The sequence below is a fragment of the Ziziphus jujuba genome, chromosome 1 (genome assembly GCF_031755915.1).
Source record: "Ziziphus jujuba cultivar Dongzao chromosome 1, ASM3175591v1".
Taxonomy (NCBI): Eukaryota; Viridiplantae; Streptophyta; class Magnoliopsida; order Rosales; family Rhamnaceae; genus Ziziphus; species Ziziphus jujuba.
The window spans coordinates 44,514,466-44,537,446 of NC_083379.1; the positions used below are offsets into that span (position 1 = coordinate 44,514,466).

Sequence of the window (22,981 nt, forward strand, 5' to 3'; positions counted from 1 at the left end):
CATTTTTATCTCTAAATAAAATTAGGACATTTAATATTTCTAAATTTCGTTTGAACATTTACAATTGAACAATTTTAACATGTTCAAAAGTATACAAACAAATTTTTTTAATGGTGTACAAAAGTTTACGATTACACATCGAAAATTGTACTCGTGTGGAATTGCATGTTCAGAAGTATAAGATAAATAAAAAAATAGTGTTCAGAAGTATATAGCTAAATAAAAGTTAGTGTTCAAAAGTTCACAATCGAACATTTGAAATGCGTACAGAAGTTTATAATCGAACGCTCCAAAATAATAAGTTATAATTTCCAAGATGTTCAAAGGTATACAAATGAATATTTAATACTGTACAAAAGTTTACGACCGAACGTCTAAAAATGTATCCAAGTTATAATTTTGAAGATGTTCAAAGATATACAAACAAATATTTTAATGATGTACAAAAGTTTACAATCGAACATCTAAAAATGTATCCATATGGAATTGCATGTTCAGAAGTGTACAACTAAACAAAATAATAATGTTCAGAAGTTCACAACCAAATATCTGTAAATTTATGACTTAACGCTCCAAAATAATAAGTTATAATTTTGAAAACGTTTAAAAATAAAACTCAATCTTAATTCAAATGAGAAAGAAAAAAAAAATATTTTAATAAAATTAATTTCAAAATAACTATATATAGTTATTTTAAAATTATGAAAAAAAAAATTATTTATAAAAATATATATAATTTTAGAATAGAATAAATTATGAATATTTTAAAAATAAATAATATTATATTAAATAATTTTATATTTTTTATATATTTAAGCAGTAGTATATAAAAAATAAAACTATAAAAAATTATTTTAAAATTATAAAAAAAAAATACTTAAAATATGAAACTCGTCTTTTAAATTCTATGTACTTTTCAAAAAACGGTGGAAGTTTGCTTTGGTTGCCTCTATCGTGTCACGTAAACAAGAAGCAATGAAGTATATTAAATGTAATAAGTTATAACGTTTTTTTTTTTTTTTTTTTTTGGGGAAAATGGCAATGAGTTATAATTTGGCCATGCTGCGAGAAAAATAGCAATTTCTAGAGACTTGAAAAGCTTTTTGCCAATAATATATCCAAGAAAATCAATTGGCATGGAAAAATTAAGAACGTGCCGTTTCAACTTCACATGGAAAGCTAGAGTGTAATTCAATTTTGTATTTTAGAATGATTATTCACAAATATGCGATATACGTTTCTAAAAATAATAGTAATAATAATAGAGAAAAACAATAATTAGAAAAAGATATACATTAATAAAGCCTATCACAGTACACAGAAGCATGGTGGGAAATGGGACCCAATGTAAACAGTGAACTCCCTGCCTTACATTTGGCAGTGAAGCGATCACAGAAACCAACCAACTGTCACTTCCATTCTGTAACATCATCACCATTACCATTACCATATGTGAAGGTCTTGTCTGTCATTTCTGAGAAAGTGCAGGGCTACTTTTAACATTTTGTTCCTTGACTTAATCGTGGTTTTACTTGGCAATAGCAGCAGCAATTAATGATATCATCCTTTTGTGTGTCACCATTGGTGATCTTATCTTCGGTTGACGTGGAATTTAGATGGATGGTCTCACGTGCAATGTAGTTGGACAAAAACATGTAATACCGATTTAATAAAATAGAATATAAAAATACCAATAATAATAAAAAAAAGCAATAAAAAAGAAAAAAGAAAAAGAATATGAACAAAAATGTAGCATAGAGGTTATGGGTAGGTGAGCGCTAGCGTGGCTTGAGGTTGTGGATGTGTGTGGCTGGGGTAATAACAATGGGAGTTGAAAGTTGGTGTCAAATACCAAAACCCAGACAGCTGAGACCAAGGCACTGCCTTCAATTCCAACAAGCCATAGTTGTAATTTTGTGTTGTTTTTTGGAATTATATGAAATACTATTAAAAGTGATTTCTGAATTCTGACCCCACTGACCCTACATTAGGCTTCTTCTCTGTGCATGTGATCCATGTTGGATTCTCATTCTCATCCCTCATTTTTTTGTTTTTTTTGGGGCTAAAATCTCATCCCTCTTATTATTATATAAAATTCCTTTTGTGAACTAAACCCCAAAAAGATCTTTCGATTGCAGGGGCAACACAATGCTTGAAACGATAACAATAACAAAAACATAAACATCATCATCACCATGAGGATTAGACAACAAAATGGTTTTTATATTTCAGTTTTTTTATTTATTATTTTTTTATGTTAAAACAAAAGTAAGCATTAAAGATATAAATTTATATGCTCATGCTTGAACCCACATAATACAAATTACAAAATCTTTTAGGTGTTGTTTGATAGTGTTTGATCTATTTTATTATGGGAAATGTAAAAAGGAGAATAGGGGGGGAAAATAAAAAAGAATTGTGCTGTTATTAAAAAAAAAAAAAAACACAAAGAATATGTGGGTCAGGAGAGAGAATGATGTTTGAAAACTATTGTAAATAGAGAGTAAGTTGGATATAATTTGTTAAAACTTAAAAGAGCAGAAGAAAAAAAAAAAAATCTTTTGGTTTTTGTAGGGAGATGAGGGATATAATTCTGGTGGGTGTCCATGCTAGGTATTATATCAATCACAATTCACAAAAGAAAACAATTTGAGGGTAGAAAACAGCTTGTCCATTAATTGCATAAGGAAAATTGCCCACTTAAAAACATATAATTTTTAATGATTTTCGGTATTGAATAATGTGATCAATTATCCATCATATATTTTCTGAAACCAAATACCCTAAAATCATTTTTGGCCACAAACAATATCTCTAATGATTTAGGGGGCGATAGGTGACAAAACTTGATATCAACTGCTATTGTGGACATTTATGTGAGTCTCGATTCAATGGGTTTTAGACGTTGTTTTCGACAAAAAGATGTGGGAATAAACTTTTATCAACCAACATCCACCTTTCTCCAAAACCTTTTATTTACTTATTTTTCCATCTTTTTCTTCGTTAATTATGAATATATTATGAAAAAAGATTTGTGTGTTAATTAAACTTAAAAGATGCTATCCAAGCCGTAATCAAATGGGCTTGAAAAAGCTATAGCCGTAAGTTCACCTGTTTTGAATTCGCATTCCATTAAATAGGATGTTGCTTCGAGAAAAACCACGAGCCATTAGTAGAACACAAAAATAAAACTATGACTCAAAAAAAAAAATAATAATAAAAAAATAAAAAAGAGAAAAAGGGAGATAATACATAAAACATGATTATCTGTAGGGCGGGCATGATTATTATTTTTATAGGACAATAAATATGTAGTACTCTGTATATAACTTTTTCTTTTTTAAAAAAACAAACATTTAAGAAAAAAGGCTTGAGTTTTGAATTAACAAAACTAATTTTTTTTTCTTCTAATTAAACATGACATAGCCTTGAAATGGATTAAACATGATAATACCCAACAAAAATAAAATAAAAAAGTAAAGCCTGATTGAAATGTTACATTGAAAGGACTAATCATCTATTGGGTCTTCATCTTATTGGTCGGCGTTAAAAGAAATTCAAGTCATACTCTTACTTTATCGTGGACGGTTGGTATTAATTTGGTCATCTTTTATATTGACATAGTATTAATTGGTTGTTTCACAAGGAAAAAATAGTATTAATTTTGGTTATCTGAATAATAAGACTTTCACACCAAAGTAGAAGAACAAAGACTAGTCAAACAATTAATTTCACCAGAAAAACAAAAAGACTAGTCAAACAAATTTACCAAAAAAGACCAGTCAAGCAAATTTTTTTTGGTTTTATTTTAATTTTTCCTTGGAATTAATAACACGAGGACCAGATAAAATATGGGAAAAAAGTAAAAAGATGAAATAGCATTTGCGTAATTGATTTTTTTTAATTATTTTATTAACAATATTGAAAGAGAAGAAGAAAAAGGTGAATTTGGTAAAAAAGTTTGAAGTTGCAACTTGCAAGGAAAGGCAAGTGGCGGTGGAAGAACCGCGTCGACTCGCTGCCTCATGAGAATAACCAAACAGAATTGTGGGGTCTACTCCAAAGCCCAGTGAGCACCACACGCTGTTTCCAAGCGAAACATGCTTTTTTTTTCCTGCCATAATTGGTGTCACTCAGCCTGCCATATAAATATTATTACCATCGTCTATGCTGTTTACAGCTTTGTCAACTTTGGTAAACGTTATGCTATTTCTTTCACTTCTTTTTACATATCTCACTTTCAAATGAATTTTTAAACTTTCCCTTATTTTTTTTTCTTCTTTAAATACCAAAATATGATTTTCCAGGATTTCATAAATTCTTGGAAAATAGTGAAAAAAAAAGAAAAAAAGAAAAAGAAGAAGCTCATATTAATGCTATTCATGGTAAATTAGATGGAAAAAATAAATGGATAAAAATATAGTCAATACTAATCTCCTAATCTAACAACGATACGATTTAAGTATAATAACCACTTGTGCCTCAGTGCTTGGCGCACATTTTCTTGATGATTCATGAAGTTGGTTTACATTTTGTGGTTCTCATTCTCAATTGAATCTTCAACTACCTCGTTTGGAAATTCAACACCTTGAGGCACACAGCAAACATGAGGGCGAAGAAGACGGCAAAAACAACCAAGATTACAGCAGTTTCAGACTCGAAATCTAGGTCATACCCAAAATGGTTTTGCACATACCATTTGATGGTTGGGTCTGGTGTAACCCCTGCTACTTTTATTGTGTCTTCAATATTTCCATACTGTGTCACTATCAGACCATAAACTGTCCATGCCACTGGGCAAATATAGTAGTACCATGTCCACCACTTGGGAATTAGCTGACAATTTTTCCCCCCAAAAAAAAAAAAAAAAGGTAATTTATTTCCATTTGAGTAATTAATCAATTTATTAATCTGGGTATTCTATAAATTTAGCAATGCAAAAAAAAAAAAAAAAAAGAAAAAAAAAAGTGACTTACTGGTTTGGGAATGAAAAACCCAGAAAAGAGGGTAAAGAGAGCATAAAATGCTGAAGCATAAATAGCTGCTGCTTGGTGATTTGGTGTGAGTGATACAGTCATCATTCCATAGTATGTGAAGTAGAGGAAGGTGAAGAAGCTGATGAAGAAAAACCAGAAGAAATTCGCCGCAGTCCATTGGAAGCTCATCATTGCAAATACTATCAGGGAATAGAATGTTGTCTGAACAAACACATATGGTATCTCAACAATCACCTGCAAAAATATTCCCAAAAAAATTTTAAAAAAGCGTTTTTAAATAATTGCAATTGAAAGTTGAGTAACATTGCATATAGATGTTTGTAGTCTTGTCACACCTGTGCTATGGCATAAGGGAGGACAGAATACATTCCAGCAGCCCTTTCTCTATAGAAAACTGTTCTCTCAACAGCCACAATTGGTTGTACAGTGGAGCAGTTGTTGATTCCAACGAACACTACCGCTACATACATGGCTCCAATGACCATAGTGAGATCAATAGAGCTCTCCCTGGAAATAAGCATTTATTGCAGTTGTTATCATTTGGCTCCATTGAAAAGATTCTATTAAGACTTTTTGAGTAGATAGATATATATATATACTGACCTTTTGGTGCCAACCTGCCAGAAGATTGTGCCAAGCACAATAGCAGCCGCAAAGGTGAAGAACATGCGAACCAGGTTATAATCAGGACTTCTCCAGTAAGTCCACCATTTCTTCCATAAGCAGTATTTGAATTGCCCCCATGTTGACTGAGAGAATTGTGTATCAAAATGGAGATCTTTGGCACCTTCCGGTGGGGTACTCAATTCTTTAACTAGAGCTTTGGTTTGTCTGCGCAGTGTGTCACAAAAAGTTAGCTTGGAACTAGTAAACTCAGGAACTCTTTATTGATAGTTAAGCATTTTTCTGCACTCACTGATACAAGGATGATGACTTGTAATGTTCAGCAAAATCAATTCCAAGTCGAACTTCACCAGCAGCTGAACTTGCATCAAGCATCCAGGCTGCTGGATTTTGTTTGTCTTTGATTTTGGTTACTCCAGGAACAGCCTGCAATACATTAAACATCAATGTAGAAACAGATATGAGAATTAGTTCTATCATGTGACTTGTTCAGATTGGTATTAGTCTTCTGGAAGAAGAGGAAATTAAATTTAATTACCTCAAAATATTCAACAATTTTGTGAGAATGCTGGCCCAATGGTCCAGAATAGATCACTTGTCCTCCTCTCTTCATCAGAAGCAACTCATCAAAGGCTTCAAAGATATCAATGCTAGGCTGATGAATAGTGCAGACAACCGTTCTTCCAGTGTCCACAGTGTTTCTTACGGTCCTCATAACAATGGCAGCTGCCCTTGCATCAAGACCCGAAGTTGGTTCATCCATGAAGATGATTGAAGGATTAGAAACAAGCTCCACTGCTATTGTTAACCTCTTCCTTTGTTCGGTGGACAACCCCGAAATTCCTGGAAGCCCAATTATGGCATCCTTGAGACTCTTAAGCTCTACTAAATCCATAACTTCATTCACAAACATCATCTTTTCTTTGTCACTGACTTCTTTGGGGAGTCTTAGAAAGGCCGAGTAGATTAAGGACTCTTCGACCGTAACTTGAGGGGAGTGAATATCAGTCTGCTCACAGTAACCTGAAATTCTTGCAAATGTTTCTTGCTTCTTGGGGAACCCTGAGATTCTTACATCACCTTCAATGTAACCTCCTGTTTTCCTTCCGGCTAAAACATCCATGAGCGTTGTCTTCCCTGCCCCGCTGACTCCCATTAAAGCAGTCAGGACTCCTGGTCTAAATGATCCAGTCACTTCCCTAAGCAACTGAAGCCTGTTTTCCGTCACTCCTTGTGCCTTCATTTCCTACAGAAAAAGTAAACCAGGTTGTCTAGTTAATTGGCTATAAATATGAAGAGCATACAGATCCTTTTTTGACTTATACAATAAGACGATTCTTACAGCTGGCATGTCCACATAGTAGTTTATGCTGTCAAAAGACATTGCTAGAGGTGTAAATGGAAGAACCATTCCACCGTTGCCAGCATTAGTATTGGATTCATTGCTGGTTATATTTTGCTGGCCACTGGTAGGCCTTTTCGCTTCCACTGTTTCGTCCAGTATTCCATCTTCGGATACTGTTGCTTGTTTTTTACCAAAAGCTGTCATGGACCAAAAAAAAGAAAAAAAATCGATGACATGGATAAACTGTTAAAGGAATAGCTAAATAGAACACAATTGGATGGTTGCTTTACAATTCGATGTGACAGGGGTTTTTAAAACCTTACCATCTAGGTACATGAGTGAGAAGGTGAACAAGACATTGAAGAGAATGATGTACCCACAAAGGGCTAAGACACTGAACCAATACCAGTTTGCTGTGTGGGGTACATTAAAGTTGTCCAGCAATGCCAAGCCCAACCGTGTAGTATTTCCTGGTGCCTGCAATTCAATTGTCAAATTTCACTCTGTTTCCTCTGTTTTGTTTTTCTACTTTTTTATTTGTTCTTGATATTTGTTAAATCATGTTAATTCATTTCTAGGTTGGTATGAATTGACGTACCAATTTGTCCATCCATCTAGGAGCAAGCATCTCAGTGATAGTAAAAGCCTTATAAGCATAGGAAAGTGGGGAAACCCAATATCCCCATGACCACCAAACTGGAATTTCTCCTGTTGCATTCAAAAACACCATTATTATTCATTAATTTCATATATATATATATATACACACACACTAGGAAACGCAAATCTTATGCTCAGCTCAGGTTATATAGTTGTTTTACATCCTGAAATAGCTTGAAGGAAAGAAAAAAAAAAAAAAAAAAAAAAAAGAACTAACCACGTGGAAGGATAAAACCTCCAAGCAGGAACAAGAGAAGCAGAGAAAGAGCACCCCCTGTGTTCGCAATTAGCATAGTTCTGCACACCCCAGCCATAAGCCTGAACATCCCAGCAGCCATTTGTTGCACCAAAAACACAACCAACAAATGCTTGAAAAACCTGCTGGATTCTGGTGAAAACCCTATAGTGTAATATGTCATGGCCGTCCAAACTATAGACTCCAACACCGAAATTGGAACTCGTAACAAGAAATTCGGGAGTGTGAATGCCCATGCAGGATAGAACAAGAGATCTCTGTGCTTGTAAAACACAGGGAGTCTCGCGATTGCTATAGACAGCTCCGCAAAGCCATTGAACATGTTGGTGATCATTTCAAATACAATTGCACCCACATATAGAGCTCCATCATCAAACGTGATATCCAGTGTCGTCCTCAGGAACACCGTGGATGCAATAATGGCAACGATAACAACCTGCGATGCCTTGAATATGTAAACCGGTGCGCTCCTCTTGATCAACAGCCATTCCCTGTCCATGGAAACCTTGAGAAGCTGCCTTTTTGACACCGAGTATTTTGAGAAAACAAGGGCTGCTCTATGGCATTTAGATTTGTCATAAGGAACCGATAGCTCATTTTGAAGTTGGACACCAACATGGAATGCCTTAAACCTCTCCACAAATTCTGTCACTGATATGTATCTATAAGGCTTGTCTAAATGTACCCAATACTGTTCTTGATCCTTCTTTGACGTGACCTGCAAGTAACAAAATGCACAGAGAGATTATACATGTAAGATAATTATGATTACATGCAATGTTGCGGAAATGAACTGCATATGGATTTTATAAAATCCGGATGTCTGAATGTGACAATTTCTAAAGTTTCATTATGAGTTTAATGTTATGTACTTTTGAATAAGGTTGTAATTTAATTACCTCCTGAAGAAAGTCAGCTATGCCTTTTCTTTCAGGGCATTTGAAACCACAGCTTTCGAAGAATTGGATAACTTGGTCCCGTGGGCCCTGGTAAACGATCTGACCATCTGATAGGAGGATTATGTCATCAAAGAGATTGAACGTCTCAGGATCAGGCTGAAGTAGGGACATGAAGATGGTGGACTCAGTGAGGTGAGCAATCTGCTGCATGCACTTCACTACTTGATATGTTGTGGAGCTGTCTAGACCTGTTGATATCTCGTCCATGAATAGAGTTTTTGCAGGTCCCACAATCATCTCCCCTGTGCATGCGCCGTAAGAACATTATTCAGAACAAATAATATATGTATGACTGAATTACACCAAAATATGATTTATTATTATTATTTTTTTAATTAAATTGCAAATGAAAAAATGAACCTGTTGTCACTCGCTTTTTCTGCCCACCAGAAATTCCACGTGTCATTTCATCCCCAACAAGTGTGTCCTCGCATATATCTAGACCCAGGAGCTGTTCATTTGAACAAAACTATGTAATTAATTGACTTATATATAAATGAATTAATTTTGAATTTAAGCTTTGAACATTAGTCAATTACCTTGAGAATGTAATCAGTAATTAGACTGCACCTAGCCTCCTCCATTGCAGTTGCCTGTAAACAGATAAATTGGAAAGAAAATTAGCTTGCTTGACATTAACTATTTATTATTTTTCTATATTGTTGAAATTTTTTTTTTTATCAACATTTGAAATTACCTTCATGAAAAGGTCAACTTCGGCCTCAGGGAAGACCCCGGTATGTTTTTCTCTCCTTGTAATCTCAGATATTAAATCTATAATAAAATGAATAAATACATAAATTTGGTTTTTCATGATTTAAAATTAATTTAATAAACTCAAAACAACAATATAAAAAAAAATATATATATATATATATATATATAATCAAAGTGTAAATACCATAGCGAGAACCAACTCCTTGAAAACTAGCTGCATAGTCAAAGGTTTCTCTGACAGTTAAATCTCCCAAATGAACATCATTTTGGCTAATATAGGCTGATGTCTTCCGGGGCACAAATTCTTCAAACGAATGACCATTGTAAGTGATTCGGCCTTTCATCTAACCCACACTCACATAGACATTTATAAATAATTGAATGAAAGCAAACAAACAAAACAAAATGACAATGAAAAAAAAAGATATACAAAGAAATTAAGGGGATTAATAAAACTTAATTACTTTTAAATTTGAGTCTAGATATCCAGCCAGCGCCATTAAAAGAGTGGTCTTTCCAGATGATGGAGGGCCAAGCAAAAGGGCCATCCTATTAAAAAAATAAAAAATAAAATTAATTATCATAAATTTAACTTCTTTAACTATAATATCCCAATTAATTCTAATAACCAGCATCATATATTGATAAATATGTTTATTATATACATTATACCTTGCAGGTTTTATAATTCCAGACACATCTTTGAGTATTTTGAGCTTAGTTTTCTTGGCCAATCCGACACCACAGAGAGCCAAAGTTGATTCTGCTATGTTTCGTGCAGTGTTTAGAAGAGTCGGAAGAGCTCTGGTACCCACATGGCAATCGGCCTCTATATCCAAATGTTCGAATCTCACTTCTACTTTCGGAAGTGAGATCTCAACCCTGTACCAATTTACACATATGGAAAATAAAGATTTATATATTAATAAACCCAAAAATTCAAAATTTAGTCAATCACCCAAATATAAATATGTTTTATTTAAATACTTGTCCAAGAATTTTGAGAATGAAAATAAATGTTCATGGATTCTCAAATTTAAAGAAATTAGCAAAAGAGTCATTGTTTCCATCCAAAAAAAAAAGAAGCAAAAGAGTCATTGTACAGTCGCAAAAGGGAAAAAGATAACTAAATATGGATTTTCATGTTTAAATTTAAGTTTCATGCATGCATCTATGTGGTTGGCATTAATCTTTTTTTTTTTTTTTTTGGTAGGAAGCTGAAATTGATTGTAATGAATCGTACATGGAAACAATTGTACACCAGGGCTTAAAGTATATTAATTACTAAACTGAAAGTTGAAACTAATTAGACTAAAAACTATGAAGAAATACCAATTAATAATTTTAGTAATGGTGACCAAAAAAAACAAAAATATATATAGGACAAAGATAAAAGTGAGATCTCATATATAATTATATATAGATACTATTTTATATTTGAATTTTTCAAGTTTGACTTTTGGAACAACGATATAAAGACGATTAAGAAAACCCAACAACCACCCTCTTTCATTTACACACGGTTCTTTCATTCTCCTGCATTAATATCTGTGTGTGCTCAGAGAGTATTCGGCAGGAAAATCAGAGAAAATGCAAGAAGAAAGATACCCAGAGCAGAATCTTATAGATCATGGTATTAAGTGTTTGAGCGCAGGGGTGCAGAGGCTAGATAATTAATATAGAGATCAAGAAAAATTATATTTAGGTTCTAAGAAAATAAAAAATAAAAATATAGAGATCAATATGCAGGTCAACAGTTGCCAAGTGGTCGGATTGGTTTGACATGTGTCTAAGAAAAAGCCTAAAATAGATGACAATTGCTTAACATGCCCAGAAGTTCTCTTTAATCTGTTCTATTATACAGTGCGTATACGTTATGGTAATTTATTATTTAAACTCAAATCTAGGCTGCAGATTTTTGAAAAAACAAACTCAAACAATCAATGGATGTAACTACATAAAAAAATGTGACACATTCAATAGTACTTATTACTGCTTTTTGGGTTTTCAATAATGGATAGTAATTCAAATTAATAATCTCTAATTCAATGGTCTAAAAACTAAACAAAAACTAAAACTAATAGAAATAATAAAAACGAAATAATTAAATTACAATTTACAAACCTGTCGATTCGTTCTCTGAGCTTCTTTAAGAATTTCTCATTGTCTTCCTCGGTAGCCTGGAAATTCCTCTGAACAAACATTTGTTTATCATTGGCTTTGAGCTCCAAAACATTGATAAGCTGAGTGTTGTTGACACCAGGTTCCACCACAGATTGCAAAATACTAGTCCTCAAGCGGTTGTAAGTGGGAAGTTTTTCAATGGCTGCCCAACGCAAAGCTTCCTCATCTTCTTCTCTCCCTGATGTTGATTTGCTTCTGAACGGATTCTCCATGTTCCTCATACTCATTCTTTTCCTTTAAATTTAATCAATCACCCTTTATAATTTTCTTGGCCCTTTTGCTTCACAAATCCCAGTACCCCTACTAATATAACATTATAGCCCAAAATCTAAGGGAATGGAAGGATATATATATATATATATTGGTTACGTGGACCAAAGCACAACTGTTGGGATTGAAAAACGTATATAAATGAATGAGTTCTAGAACTTTTGGATTCTTTGGAACTCCGTCTCCAATAAGAATTTCACAAAGAGAGGGTGTTTTTCTGTTTTGTGAGGGTTTGAAGCAATTGTTGATGGCAGGGAGGTGGATCACTTTTTGTATGGCACAGGGAATTCTGGAACATGCAAAGGTGGTGGTGGTGTGGTGTGGTGTGGGAAGGTGGTGGTGGTGGTGGTGGTGCAATCACAAGTCACAACATGCAAAATTTCTTTCTTTTTTATAATGGTTTGTTTTTGGGTGGTTCTAGAAACATTGCAAAATTTAATTACCTCAACCAAATATTGTTTTTTAATCCCCACTTGTTTGTGCAACTAATTAATATAAACCCCATGAGTACAATTTCATTCGGTTAATTTGTTATAAATTTATTAGCAAATTTTGTTTGCCAGAATATGGTTATTGATATATTGAAATCTTTATTTTTTGGTATATAATTAATTAAAAGTTTTTAATTGGGTCAATGCATGTCCAAAACTTTGGATCCATTACCCGTATCCGAATTGAAGACTCCCTGGTGTCGATGGGTCTACTTTAATCCTCTAATTTAATTTGTTTTGGTGAAATTCAAAGTTGGAATTGATCAAAAGGAAACAAAATAAATAAAATAGTGATAAATACTGGGAAAAACCCCAAAAAAAGAAAAAAAATGTTTCCAGCTTAACCATATATTTGACGTTTATATGCATGACTGAAAGTATATGTAACAGCGCATGCATTGACAATATTTCTAAGAACTTAAGGAAAAAGTCGTTCTTTAAGGGTAATTAATTAAAAAGAAAATTATACAATCTACAATTTTCAGACGTTGCGAACGACAAAATTTTGTCAAAACTATATATTCTTCTTCTGCGTCATCATCATCATTACCATCATGATCATCAACACATTAGGACATATTAATCAACAAATTTACATATATATACCTATATAAACGTCCCAAAATTATATTCCATATAACTTTACCAACTAGCCGGATCAAGGACAATTCAAGGCTGATTATATTGCCACTTCCAATCCTAAGAGGTAAATATATAACTATGAAGAAGTATTTACAGCAGTCCATTTCATCTTCTTCTTCTATCTCACTTGGAAGTTGAGAGTTTTGATGCAGTAAGCATACATGAAGGCAAAGAATACAGTGAATCCAACCAAAACTGCAGCAACAGGTCCCATGAAATTTGAATCATATCCAAAATGGTTTTCTACATACCACTTAATAGTGGGTTCAAATGTCAGTCCAGGAGCTCTAATTTGGGCCTCAACATCACCATACTGTGACACAATCAATCCATATACGGTCCAAGCTACCGGGCAAATCCAATAATACCAAATCCACCACTTGGGAATTCTCTGAAAATTCAAGAAGTGTTGGTGTTAGAATTAAGTTTATCATTAATTAAAATGATCCTTAATTATTGAGACTTTTATACTACAACTTACTGGTTTGGGAATAAAGAAGCCAGAGAAGAGATTGAAGAGTGAATAGAAGGCTGCTGCAAAGATAGCTGCTACTTGGTGGTTTGGTGTGATTGAAACAGTCATCATTCCATAATATGTGAAGTATAGGAAGGAGAAGAATGTGACGAAGAAGAACCAGAAGAATTTTGCTACTGTCCATTGGAAGCTCACCATGGCATACACAATGAGTGTATAATATGTTGTTTGAATGAACACATATGGTACTTCTACTATTATCTGCATTTTCATATGAATCAAACTTCATTAATCAAATTCTACCGCTGAATCACATATAAGTTTAAAGTGATAATATTTGATTTCATATGGCTTAAAAGAAAAACAAGGTTCCTAAACTCACCTGTGCCATAGCATAAGGTAAAGCAGAATACATTCCAGCAGCTCTTTCTCGATAGAATACTGTTCTTTCAACGGCTACAATTGGCTGCACTGTTGAGCAGTTATTAATTCCAACAAACAGTACAGCAGCATACATAGCTCCGATGATCATTGTCAAATCAGCTGTGCTATCCCTGTTCCGTGGGAAAAAAGTAAGCATGCAGATGAATACCAGTGTCGACAAATTGAGTTTTCAGTTCAATAAAATCATAAAATTAATCTTTCTATCTTTTTCAATTAATAATGAAATAGATACTAACCTTTTAGTTCCAACTTGCCAGAAAATGGTTCCCAGCAAAAGGGCAGCAGCCAAAGTGAAAAAGTATCTAACAAGATTATAATCAGGACTTCTCCAGTAAGTCCACCATTGCTTCCACAGGCAAGATTTGAACTGTCCCCATATTGACTGAGAATACTGTGTGGGGAAATATAGGTCTTTTGCCCCTGGGGGTGATATGCTAAGTTCCTTTACCAAAGCCTTGTTTCGCCTGTAAGCACAGACATTGTTATTATATCAGCTTACATCCAACAAATCTGAGACCTATTATAACTATTTCCTTAAACTTATATATTTTGACTTACTGGTGCAAGGATGATGATTTGTAGTATTCAGCAAAGTCCATTTTAAGGCGAACTTCAGCTGCGATTGAACTAACTTCAAGCATCCATGTTGCTGGGTTGTACTTCGGTATAATTTTTGGCACCCCAGGAATTGCCTGTCACAAGTGAATTGGTATAGGGTAAGACAAAGCATTCTTTGTTTTGGGAAAAACCATGATATGGTAGAGAATTTCAGGAGGATAAATTACCTCAAAGTACTCAATGATCTTGTGAGAGTTTCGACCCAGTGGTCCAGAGTAGATCACTTGTCCACCTCTTTTCATCAATAGGAGCTGGTGCAGATGGGAAATATCAGTATAAGAGAGAGAGGAAGCGGGAGGGAGGGAGGGAGGGAGAGAGAGAATGTGTGTGTGTGTGTGTGTGTGTGTGTGTGTGTTAAGTACCTCATCAAAGGCTTCGAAGATATCAATGCTAGGCTGGTGAATTGTGCACACAACTGTTCTTCCAGTGTCAACAGTGTTCCTCACAGTCCTCATAACGATGGCAGCTGCCCTGGCATCAAGACCTGATGTTGGTTCATCCATGAAAATGATAGAGGGATTAGCAACAAGCTCCACTGCAATTGTCAGTCTCTTTCTTTGTTCTGTTGACAACCCTGTAATCCCTGGAAGCCCCACTATAGCATCCTTGAGGGAGTCTAGCTCCACCAATTCCATAACTTCTTCCACAAAAATCTACAAACCACAACAAAACAAAGCAAAATTAGTCAATGCAAAGAAATGTTTTCCATGTGCACTGGTCGGAGAACTAATACAAGCTATAGTTCTTACCATCTTTTCCTCATTGCTGACTTCTTTAGGGAGCCTAAGGAAAGCTGAGTAGATCAAGGATTCTCTCACAGTGACTTGCGGAGAATGAATATCATTTTGCTCACAATAACCAGAAATCCTTGCAAAGGTTTCTTGTTTTTTGGGGAACCCAGAAATTCTAATATCGCCTTCAATGTAACCTCCTGTCTTCCTTCCAGCTAAAACATCCATCAAAGTCGTCTTTCCAGCACCACTGACTCCCATTAGTGCAGTCAAGACTCCTGGCCTAAATGCACCTGTCACTTCCTGAAGAAGTTGGAGCCTGTCCTCTGTTACTCCTTGTGCCTTCATTTCCTGATGAGGATGAATAAACAAAGTTAAGATTCAATTGACATCATCGGGTAAAAGAGTGAAAATGTAGAAAGATGAAACGTAATTCTTACAGCGGGCATGTCCACATAGTAGTTAACGCTGTCAAAGGACATTGCAAGAGGAGTGAATGGAAGAACCATTCCCCTCTTGGGGGCAACACCATTGGCTGCCTCAAGAGACGAATCAGCATTTCTACTTATTCCACTGGGATTGGAGCGGCTGCTCATTCGTCGGAGAGTCATTTCTCCTGAAAGATTTTGAAGTGAGAAACTTGATACTGATATTAATAGAACAACCACTCAGATTACAAATTCTATATGTATATTTCTTTTTCCTTGTTCTTACTGGAATTGTTTCCATCAGCTCCAGATAATGATCGAGAAAACGAATTTTTCTTTGACATGGGTCTTCGGAGTCTTGGTTCTTCCTTAGATTCTTCTTGTTCTGACTCTATCTCTTCTGCAGCTTCTTCAGCTATTATGGCTTGTGGTTTTCCAAGTGCTAATATTTTCAAAAAAATACATAAAGTTTGTAAGCCAATTAAAAAATATAAAATAACAGAGAATCATGGAAAATATAAATTGAACAGAATGTTGATTCTTACGATTTAGGTACATAAGGGCAAGTGTGAAAAGGACATTGAAGAGCACTGTGAATCCCAGAAGAGCTGCAGCACCAATCCAAAACCAGTTCCTTTCAGTGTAAACATCAAAGTTCTTGAGCACGGCAATGCCCACGGTAGCGTTGTTTGAAGTCTGCATTATAATCAAGTTCAATTAACGTGTGTTTAAGCTAAAAACCAGCTTTGCAAAGACAATGTATAAGAAGAACATTATTCCAAGTAGCGTACCCGTTGGTTCATCCACCTTGGAGCAAGCATTTCGTTCACAGCAAATGCATTGAAACCGTATGACATAGGTGAAACCCAATAACCCCATTTCCACCAACTCGGAATTTGGTCTGCAAAAAGATCAAGAAGAAGTCTCTTAGAATCCATTAAACCAGCAATGTAGCTCTATTTTACTTTGGAGAATTCATGAAAACTCAGTATTGGTTTTAAGCACATTACGAACCTCGAGGAACTATAAAACCTCCAAGCAAGAAAACAAGAAGAAGCATGAGAGCCCCACCGGTGTTGGCAATGATCATAGTTCTACAAACCCCAGCAATCAATCTAAAAATCCCAGCCGCCATTTGTTGTATCAGAAATACCAGCAATAGCTGCTTGAAGAACCTGCAATTACTTCCACAATTAGTCAACCCAAATTTGACCCATCTGGGTATTTATTTTCCAAAAAAAACATGCTTTCATTTGCTAAACAAATGAAATACCTGCTAGCTTCAGGTGCGAACCCAATGGTATAATAGGTCAAGACCATCCAAACGATAGATTCGAAAACAGAGATGGGAATCCGAAGGAGAACAGTTGGGAGAGTGAAAGTCCAAGCAGGATGGAAATGGAGGTCTCTTTGCTTGTAAAACACAGGGAGTCTAGCAATGGTCAATGAAAGCTCGGAGAAACCATTAAACATGTTGATGATCATGGAAAACAACAATGCACCAATGTACAATGCAGCATCTTCTTCGGTCTTCGTGTGCAACTTGGTCCTCAAGAACACGGTCGAGGCTATAATCGCCACTATAATAATTTGGACCGTCTTGAATATATAAACAAACGAGTTCCTCTTTATCAGCAGCCATTCTTTGTCCCAACATGCTCTTAGAAGTTCCGTTTTGGGAATTGAATATTTGGAGAACACTAATGCTGCTCTGTGGCCACGTGTCTTTTCATATGGGACCGAAAGCTCGTTCTCAAGCCTCATTCCCACGTGGAACCTCTTGAACCGGTTCGCGAATTCGGTCACCGATATGTATCGGTAGGGCTTGCTTCTGTCGGCCCAATATTGCTCTTGGTCTTTCCTTGATGTAACCTGGAAAGAAATAGACAAAGCCCAAGAAGGTCAATTTAGGTCAACGTACGTTTATATTAATGGGCCAAATATGGGCCTGCGTTTACCTCTTGTAAGAAATCAGCGGCTCCTTTCCTTTCGGGGCACCGGAATCCACAGCCCGCGAAGAACTCGAGTATGTGCTTTCGTGGGCCCTGGTAGACTATCTGGCCCTCGGATAAGAGGATTATATCATCAAACAGATCGAACGTCTCAGGAGCCGGCTGGAGTAGTGACATCAACACGGTGGCCTCGGTTAGGTGCACGATCTGCTGCAGACATTTGACAATTTGAAATGTGGTCGAGCTGTCTAGACCGGTCGATATCTCATCCATAAACAATGTTTTTGTGGGCCCCACAATCATCTCCCCTGTAATTTTTGCAGCCGAGGTTCGTAAGCTCGTGACATAATTATTAATATTATTTTTTAAATTTACTGGGCTTAGGCCCAGAGTTGGCGAATGGAATATTTCTTTGTTTTTGGTAAGTATTGATAGGGAATATTTTTAATTTTCCAATGCTTTGTATTGTCTAATTCTGTAGGATAAGTCCCATTTCGGCCCTTTGACAAAGTCCACTCTGTTTCTTCTTCTTTATGTGTTTTTTGACAATTGCTTTTCACTTCAATGGAGACTTGACAAAGAGATAAAACATTTAAATAAGCACGCTAGCAAACGATGGGAGGTTTGCTAGCCCAGCTAATATATATATATATATATATACTTTTTGTTTTTCTGGTAATGAAGTCCGGATAATTATATTTATGTCCGTGTTCCATAAATATTGATATTTAGTGCAGAGTTGGTAGATCAACCACCCCTTAGGTCATTTTCCAATCAAGTAGAGGGTTGTTATATTATTATTATTATTATTACTAATATAATTTAAAAAAAAAAATAGATAGTGTAGAAGAAAAATAAAGAAAAGGGATGGGTGATGGGTGGCAATGTAACAAATTGCAATTATCTTATGTCAATATGAATGGGAAAACTGAGCAAAGTGTGGTAGGTGAGAGGTTTTCAAATTTCAACTTTAAATTAGGTCCACGGTTTGAGATACATTTTGGTCCTTCTTTAGTTTCCTTTTTTGATTAGTTAAAAATGAAGACCGAGTACATGGTCGTGATCATAATAATAAGCACTCCATGAAAGAGAGCAAGCAAGCAAGCAAAAATTCAATGGATGAAAAAAGAACTAGTCAGGTATTTGTAACAAAAGCAGAAAAGTATGACTAAAAAGTTAAAAAGAGAAGGGAAAAAGTTGGGACTTTGACCTGTTGTTACTCTTTTTTTCTGCCCACCCGAAATCCCTCTTTGCATCTCATCTCCAACAATGGTGTCCTTGCATACATCGAGTCCTAGAATCTGTTCCATTCACATCAAAATCGTTAAAAAATAATTAGTTCATTTCAGTGTTAATTAAGTCGTTTAGCGGCTTATTAATTGTCTCAATGATTTTGTTTTGAGCCGACTAAAAAAAAAAGGGTTAGTTCACCAGCCAATTGCTAGAAAACAAAATATGATTGGACGTGGCCCCATTATCCTAATCGGGTTAGAGAAAAATTTGACAGTTTCTAAAGTACAGTATTGGCCCTTCCTACGAGCTGTTACGATCTTATTTGTTGAAAAGTCATTAAATTTTTTATTTTATTTTATATTCTACACAATTGAAGAAAAGGTCTTGGAGTTTCAGTTTCACCAACCTTAGAAATTAGTCTTAAAAAAAAAAAAAAAAAAAAAAAGCATTCACATAGGGTATATGGAAATTAGAACTTACTCTAAGAGTGTAGTCGGTGATGAGACTGCTTTCTACCCCTTCCATTGCAGTTGCCTAAAAAGACCATAAGAATATTTACTTCATGATAAACATATACTACTATCATACATGTACTAAAAGAAATTTTGCTTGTTAAAGAAGGAATATGGATGTGAGTTTTTCATTTTTTATTATTATATATATATATATTTACCTTCATGAAAAGATCTAGATCTGCCTCTGGAAATATGCCAGCTTCCTTTTCCCTTTTGGCAAGCTCAGAAAGGAGTTCTACAATCAAAATCAAACAATTAATACCCAAATTTAATAACGTTTTATGGCAAAATTTGTTAGAATTAAGTTATGGTTAAACTAAAATTACCATATCGGGTCCCAACCCCTTGGCACCTGGCTGAGAAATCCAGTGTTTCTTTGACAGTCATTTCTCCAACATGAACATCATTTTGGCTAATATATGCAGAAGTCTTCCGTGGCACAAATTCATTAAGCTTGTACCCATTATAAGTTACTTCACCACTCACCTGTGTATTTACCATTTCCATACGTAAAATTGTTACTAATACTATACATTATAAAATTATTCATATACTATTACTATATTACTATTACCAACCTTTAAACTCTGGTCCAACTTTCCAGCCAAAGCAAGCAAAAGGGTTGTTTTTCCTGAAGATGGAGGTCCTAACAAAAGAGTCATCCTACAGACAAACAGTGACAATACATCAAAAACTTTGACAAAATCACTTCCATTAATAAACGAAGGTTATGGAGTTTATTTCTAATTTTATTTTTTCCTTGGTGTTGATATTGAAAGGCACTCAATTAAAAAGCTTTCATTTTACCTCGATGGTTTAATAATTCCAGAGGCTTCTTTGAGAATTGTAAGTTTTGTTCTCTTTGCCAATTGAATCCCACACAATCCTAGTGATGATTCTGCTATGTTTCTAGCAACATTTGGGAGTGTAGGAAGTGCTCTGCTCCCAACATGACAGTCTGCTTCAATTGTCAAATGCTCAAACCTAACTTCAACTGTTGGAAGTTTGATCCCAACCCTGATCAAATTACAACAACAGGTTATTAATAATTAAAGAATCGCATGGATTACTAATTTTGCAAGATATTTTTTTTTTCCTCTTTATTTAGTGGAACAAATAATACAGAGAAAGCCATCTTTTCTATAAGAAACAAACAAAATTTATATAAAATCAAATATTGTCTTTAAGAGTTGAAGGACAAGCATGATTTTATCATTAGTTTAATTAGTTCGATAATTGTGCTGACAATTACTAATTAATACTATACTTTTTTGATTCCCTTTTAAGCAACGGATAGATTTCCAAGAAATACTTCTTCTGATCTTTTTCGTCTGTCTTAACTCTTTAAGAAACGAAAGAGACAACAACCAATAAAAAAATTGAGAATTTTTTTTTTTTTTAACTATTTCAACCTTAAACCAACAATTTTTATCGCAGATGAACAAATCCACTCTTTGATGTTTCCATACCTGCATGCTACACGCTAACTCAATTGCTTTTGCGTATTATTATTATTATTATTATTATTTCCACATTTTAATTTTTCATTTGGCCGCTGCTATCATCAGCAAACTGGCTGGTAAAAATATTATTGGTATGGAAAGTTAATCATAAAACAAATTAGATTACCAGAAAAAAAACATATTAACATTCATAACATTTTCCATTTCATTACCCGGATTCTCACCAAGTCTCCCAGCATTACTGTACAGCCGGTTGGTTTGGTTAACACCAAAACAGAGAAAAAGAAGCAAAAATAAATATAATAAAGCACATACAAATATACCTGTTACAGAAAGATAAAGAGGAACTTACTTATCAATTCTGTTTCTGAACTTTTTCAAGAATTTTTCATTATCTTCTTCAGCAACCTTAAAGATCGTATCAATGAATCTCTGTCTATCATCGATGTCGAGCTTTCGAACATCAACTTCTCTGTGCTGAACTAGTTTGTTTCCTTGGATCTCATTTTCCATGAAAGTTTTCATGACACTGGTCCGAAGCCGATCATATGTGGGTAGTTTTTCAATGGCAGCCCATCTGAGAGCTTCTTCGTCTTCGTCGACCTGACTGCTTCTTCGAGAATGCCTTCCTGTTGAAAATACTTCCTCCATGCTCCAGCTTGCTCTGCTCATGCTTCTGCTTACGCTTCTGCCAAAGCTATGGCTCCGCCGCCTTTCCGAACCTCTCTTTCTTTCAATTCCGTCCATGTTTTTTCTTTTCTTTCTATACTGATGATTGGTTCACAAGAAAATGGAACCTGCCCAGATCATAAGAAAAAAAATTAGGGTTAGTATTGAGAAAATTAGAAATTAAAAAAAAAAAAAATGGAAAACTGAAAACAAACGCAATGCTTCATTTGGTTGATGAGAATATGAGGAAAAACAAACAAAAACATACACTTCTGTTGTTGTCAAACCTTAAGAAAGTTAAAAGAGCAACACAAAACAGATTATTAGTTTTGTGTTACTTATCTTTCCTTGATTTTTGCTCATCACCAAACCAAAAAAAAAAGTACTTAGCTAGGGAAGTAAAAACGAAAAGCACGTACTTATATGGGGTTTCTTGGATTACAAGGTTACAACAAACTTGATCAATTCGGTGGTAGGGAAAGAGAGAATGAAAAAAGAAGAGTAAATGGGGTTGTTGGGAGGTTTGAAGATACACAAGTCAAATCCTCTGTTTCTCACTTTCCTCTCCAACAATTCTTAACACTTCCTTCCCTTGTCTCTCTCTCTCTCTCTCTTTCTCTCTCTTTCTCTTTGGCTTTTTAAGGAGAGAGATGTGGGAAATGGTGTCCCAGAGAATTGGTGGAGTACTGGTCTCCCAAGAGAAAGCTTTGCGGGTATTTATACATGCAAAAGGAAGGAGTGGAGAAAGAGAAAAGTTCGAGGGAGACTTGCAAAGAAATAATAGTTTATAATTTTTTTGATTGCTTAATAGTTTTCAAATATGACAGGCTTTTGGCTACTTCCTCCCCTGTTCCTCATTAGAAATCTTGTGGGGTCTTAGTTTCTCCCGTGCATAATTTCAAAAATACCCTTTTTAATGGGTCTAATGATTAATTTTGTTTTGTTTTGTTTTTTATGTGTTATTGAATGTTAAGTTGCCATTTATTTTTAAAGCTTAAACTAATAGCATAAGAAATAACAAAACTAATGCAGCTCAGCAAAATTATATACACAAATAATGATGTGGTAAAAGTTATACATATTACAAATATGTCCCAATAATTGATACAGCCAATAAAATATCATTAGTTTAAATATAAAAATTATCATACAGATTCATATTATGGGATGGTAACTGTATAAAACTTTGCTAAGATTTCTAAATTGTAATTTTTAGCTGTTCATATGTTTTGAGTTTTATGGGCGTAACACTAGGACTAGCCACGGTGCTACTTCACATGTGATTTTCCTTTGCGTGTTTTGCTTCTA

The 22,981-nt window shown here is 34.8% G+C and overlaps 2 protein-coding genes across 2 annotated transcripts; both read right to left on the minus strand.

The window, feature by feature from the left end:
• Positions 1–4,347: 4,347 nt before the first annotated feature.
• Positions 4,348–12,343, minus strand: LOC107435316 (ABC transporter G family member 29-like). The gene is made up of 18 exons (XM_016046890.4): positions 11,683–12,343; positions 10,231–10,440; positions 10,023–10,107; positions 9,743–9,902; positions 9,539–9,615; positions 9,381–9,434; positions 9,202–9,292; positions 8,782–9,083; positions 7,844–8,600; positions 7,565–7,674; positions 7,290–7,443; positions 6,964–7,163; positions 6,160–6,867; positions 5,914–6,047; positions 5,601–5,828; positions 5,333–5,504; positions 4,977–5,231; positions 4,348–4,836 (listed from the first exon to the last, which is right to left on the minus strand). Exons 1-18 carry the CDS (start codon positions 11,967–11,969, stop codon positions 4,564–4,566), a joined length of 4,257 nt encoding a protein of 1,418 aa, XP_015902376.3. The 5' UTR covers positions 11,970–12,343; the 3' UTR covers positions 4,348–4,563.
• Positions 12,344–12,821: 478 nt separating this feature from the next.
• On the minus strand, positions 12,822–22,374 carry LOC107435326 (ABC transporter G family member 29). The gene is made up of 23 exons (XM_048467303.2): positions 22,093–22,374; positions 21,357–21,801; positions 20,349–20,558; positions 20,120–20,204; positions 19,868–20,027; positions 19,700–19,776; positions 19,507–19,560; positions 19,004–19,094; positions 17,800–18,101; positions 17,115–17,713; positions 16,856–17,016; positions 16,633–16,742; positions 16,387–16,537; positions 16,128–16,283; positions 15,854–16,029; positions 15,432–15,764; positions 15,045–15,335; positions 14,850–14,933; positions 14,623–14,756; positions 14,301–14,528; positions 14,003–14,174; positions 13,627–13,881; positions 12,822–13,536 (listed from the first exon to the last, which is right to left on the minus strand). Exons 2-23 carry the CDS (start codon positions 21,749–21,751, stop codon positions 13,264–13,266), a joined length of 4,497 nt encoding a protein of 1,498 aa, XP_048323260.2. The 5' UTR covers positions 21,752–21,801; positions 22,093–22,374; the 3' UTR covers positions 12,822–13,263.
• Positions 22,375–22,981: the final 607 nt, after the last annotated feature.

Coding starts and splice junctions, on each gene's coding strand:
- LOC107435316 (XM_016046890.4), bottom strand. CDS start 11,969: ATGAGTATGAGGAACATGGAGAATCCGTTCAGAAGCAAATCAACATCA. Junction 10,441..11,682: donor CTCAGAGAACGAATCGACAG/GTTTGTAAATTG, acceptor AAATTGGTACAG/GGTTGAGATCTCACTTCCGA. Junction 6,868..6,963: donor ACTATGTGGACATGCCAGCT/GTAAGAATCGTC, acceptor CTTTTTCTGTAG/GAAATGAAGGCACAAGGAGT.
- LOC107435326 (XM_048467303.2), bottom strand. CDS start 21,751: ATGGACGGAATTGAAAGAAAGAGAGGTTCGGAAAGGCGGCGGAGCCAT. Junction 17,714..17,799: donor CCGCTGATTTCTTACAAGAG/GTAAACGCAGGC, acceptor ATTTCTTTCCAG/GTTACATCAAGGAAAGACCA. Junction 14,934..15,044: donor TCTTCGAAGCCTTTGATGAG/GTACTTAACACA, acceptor CATCTGCACCAG/CTCCTATTGATGAAAAGAGG.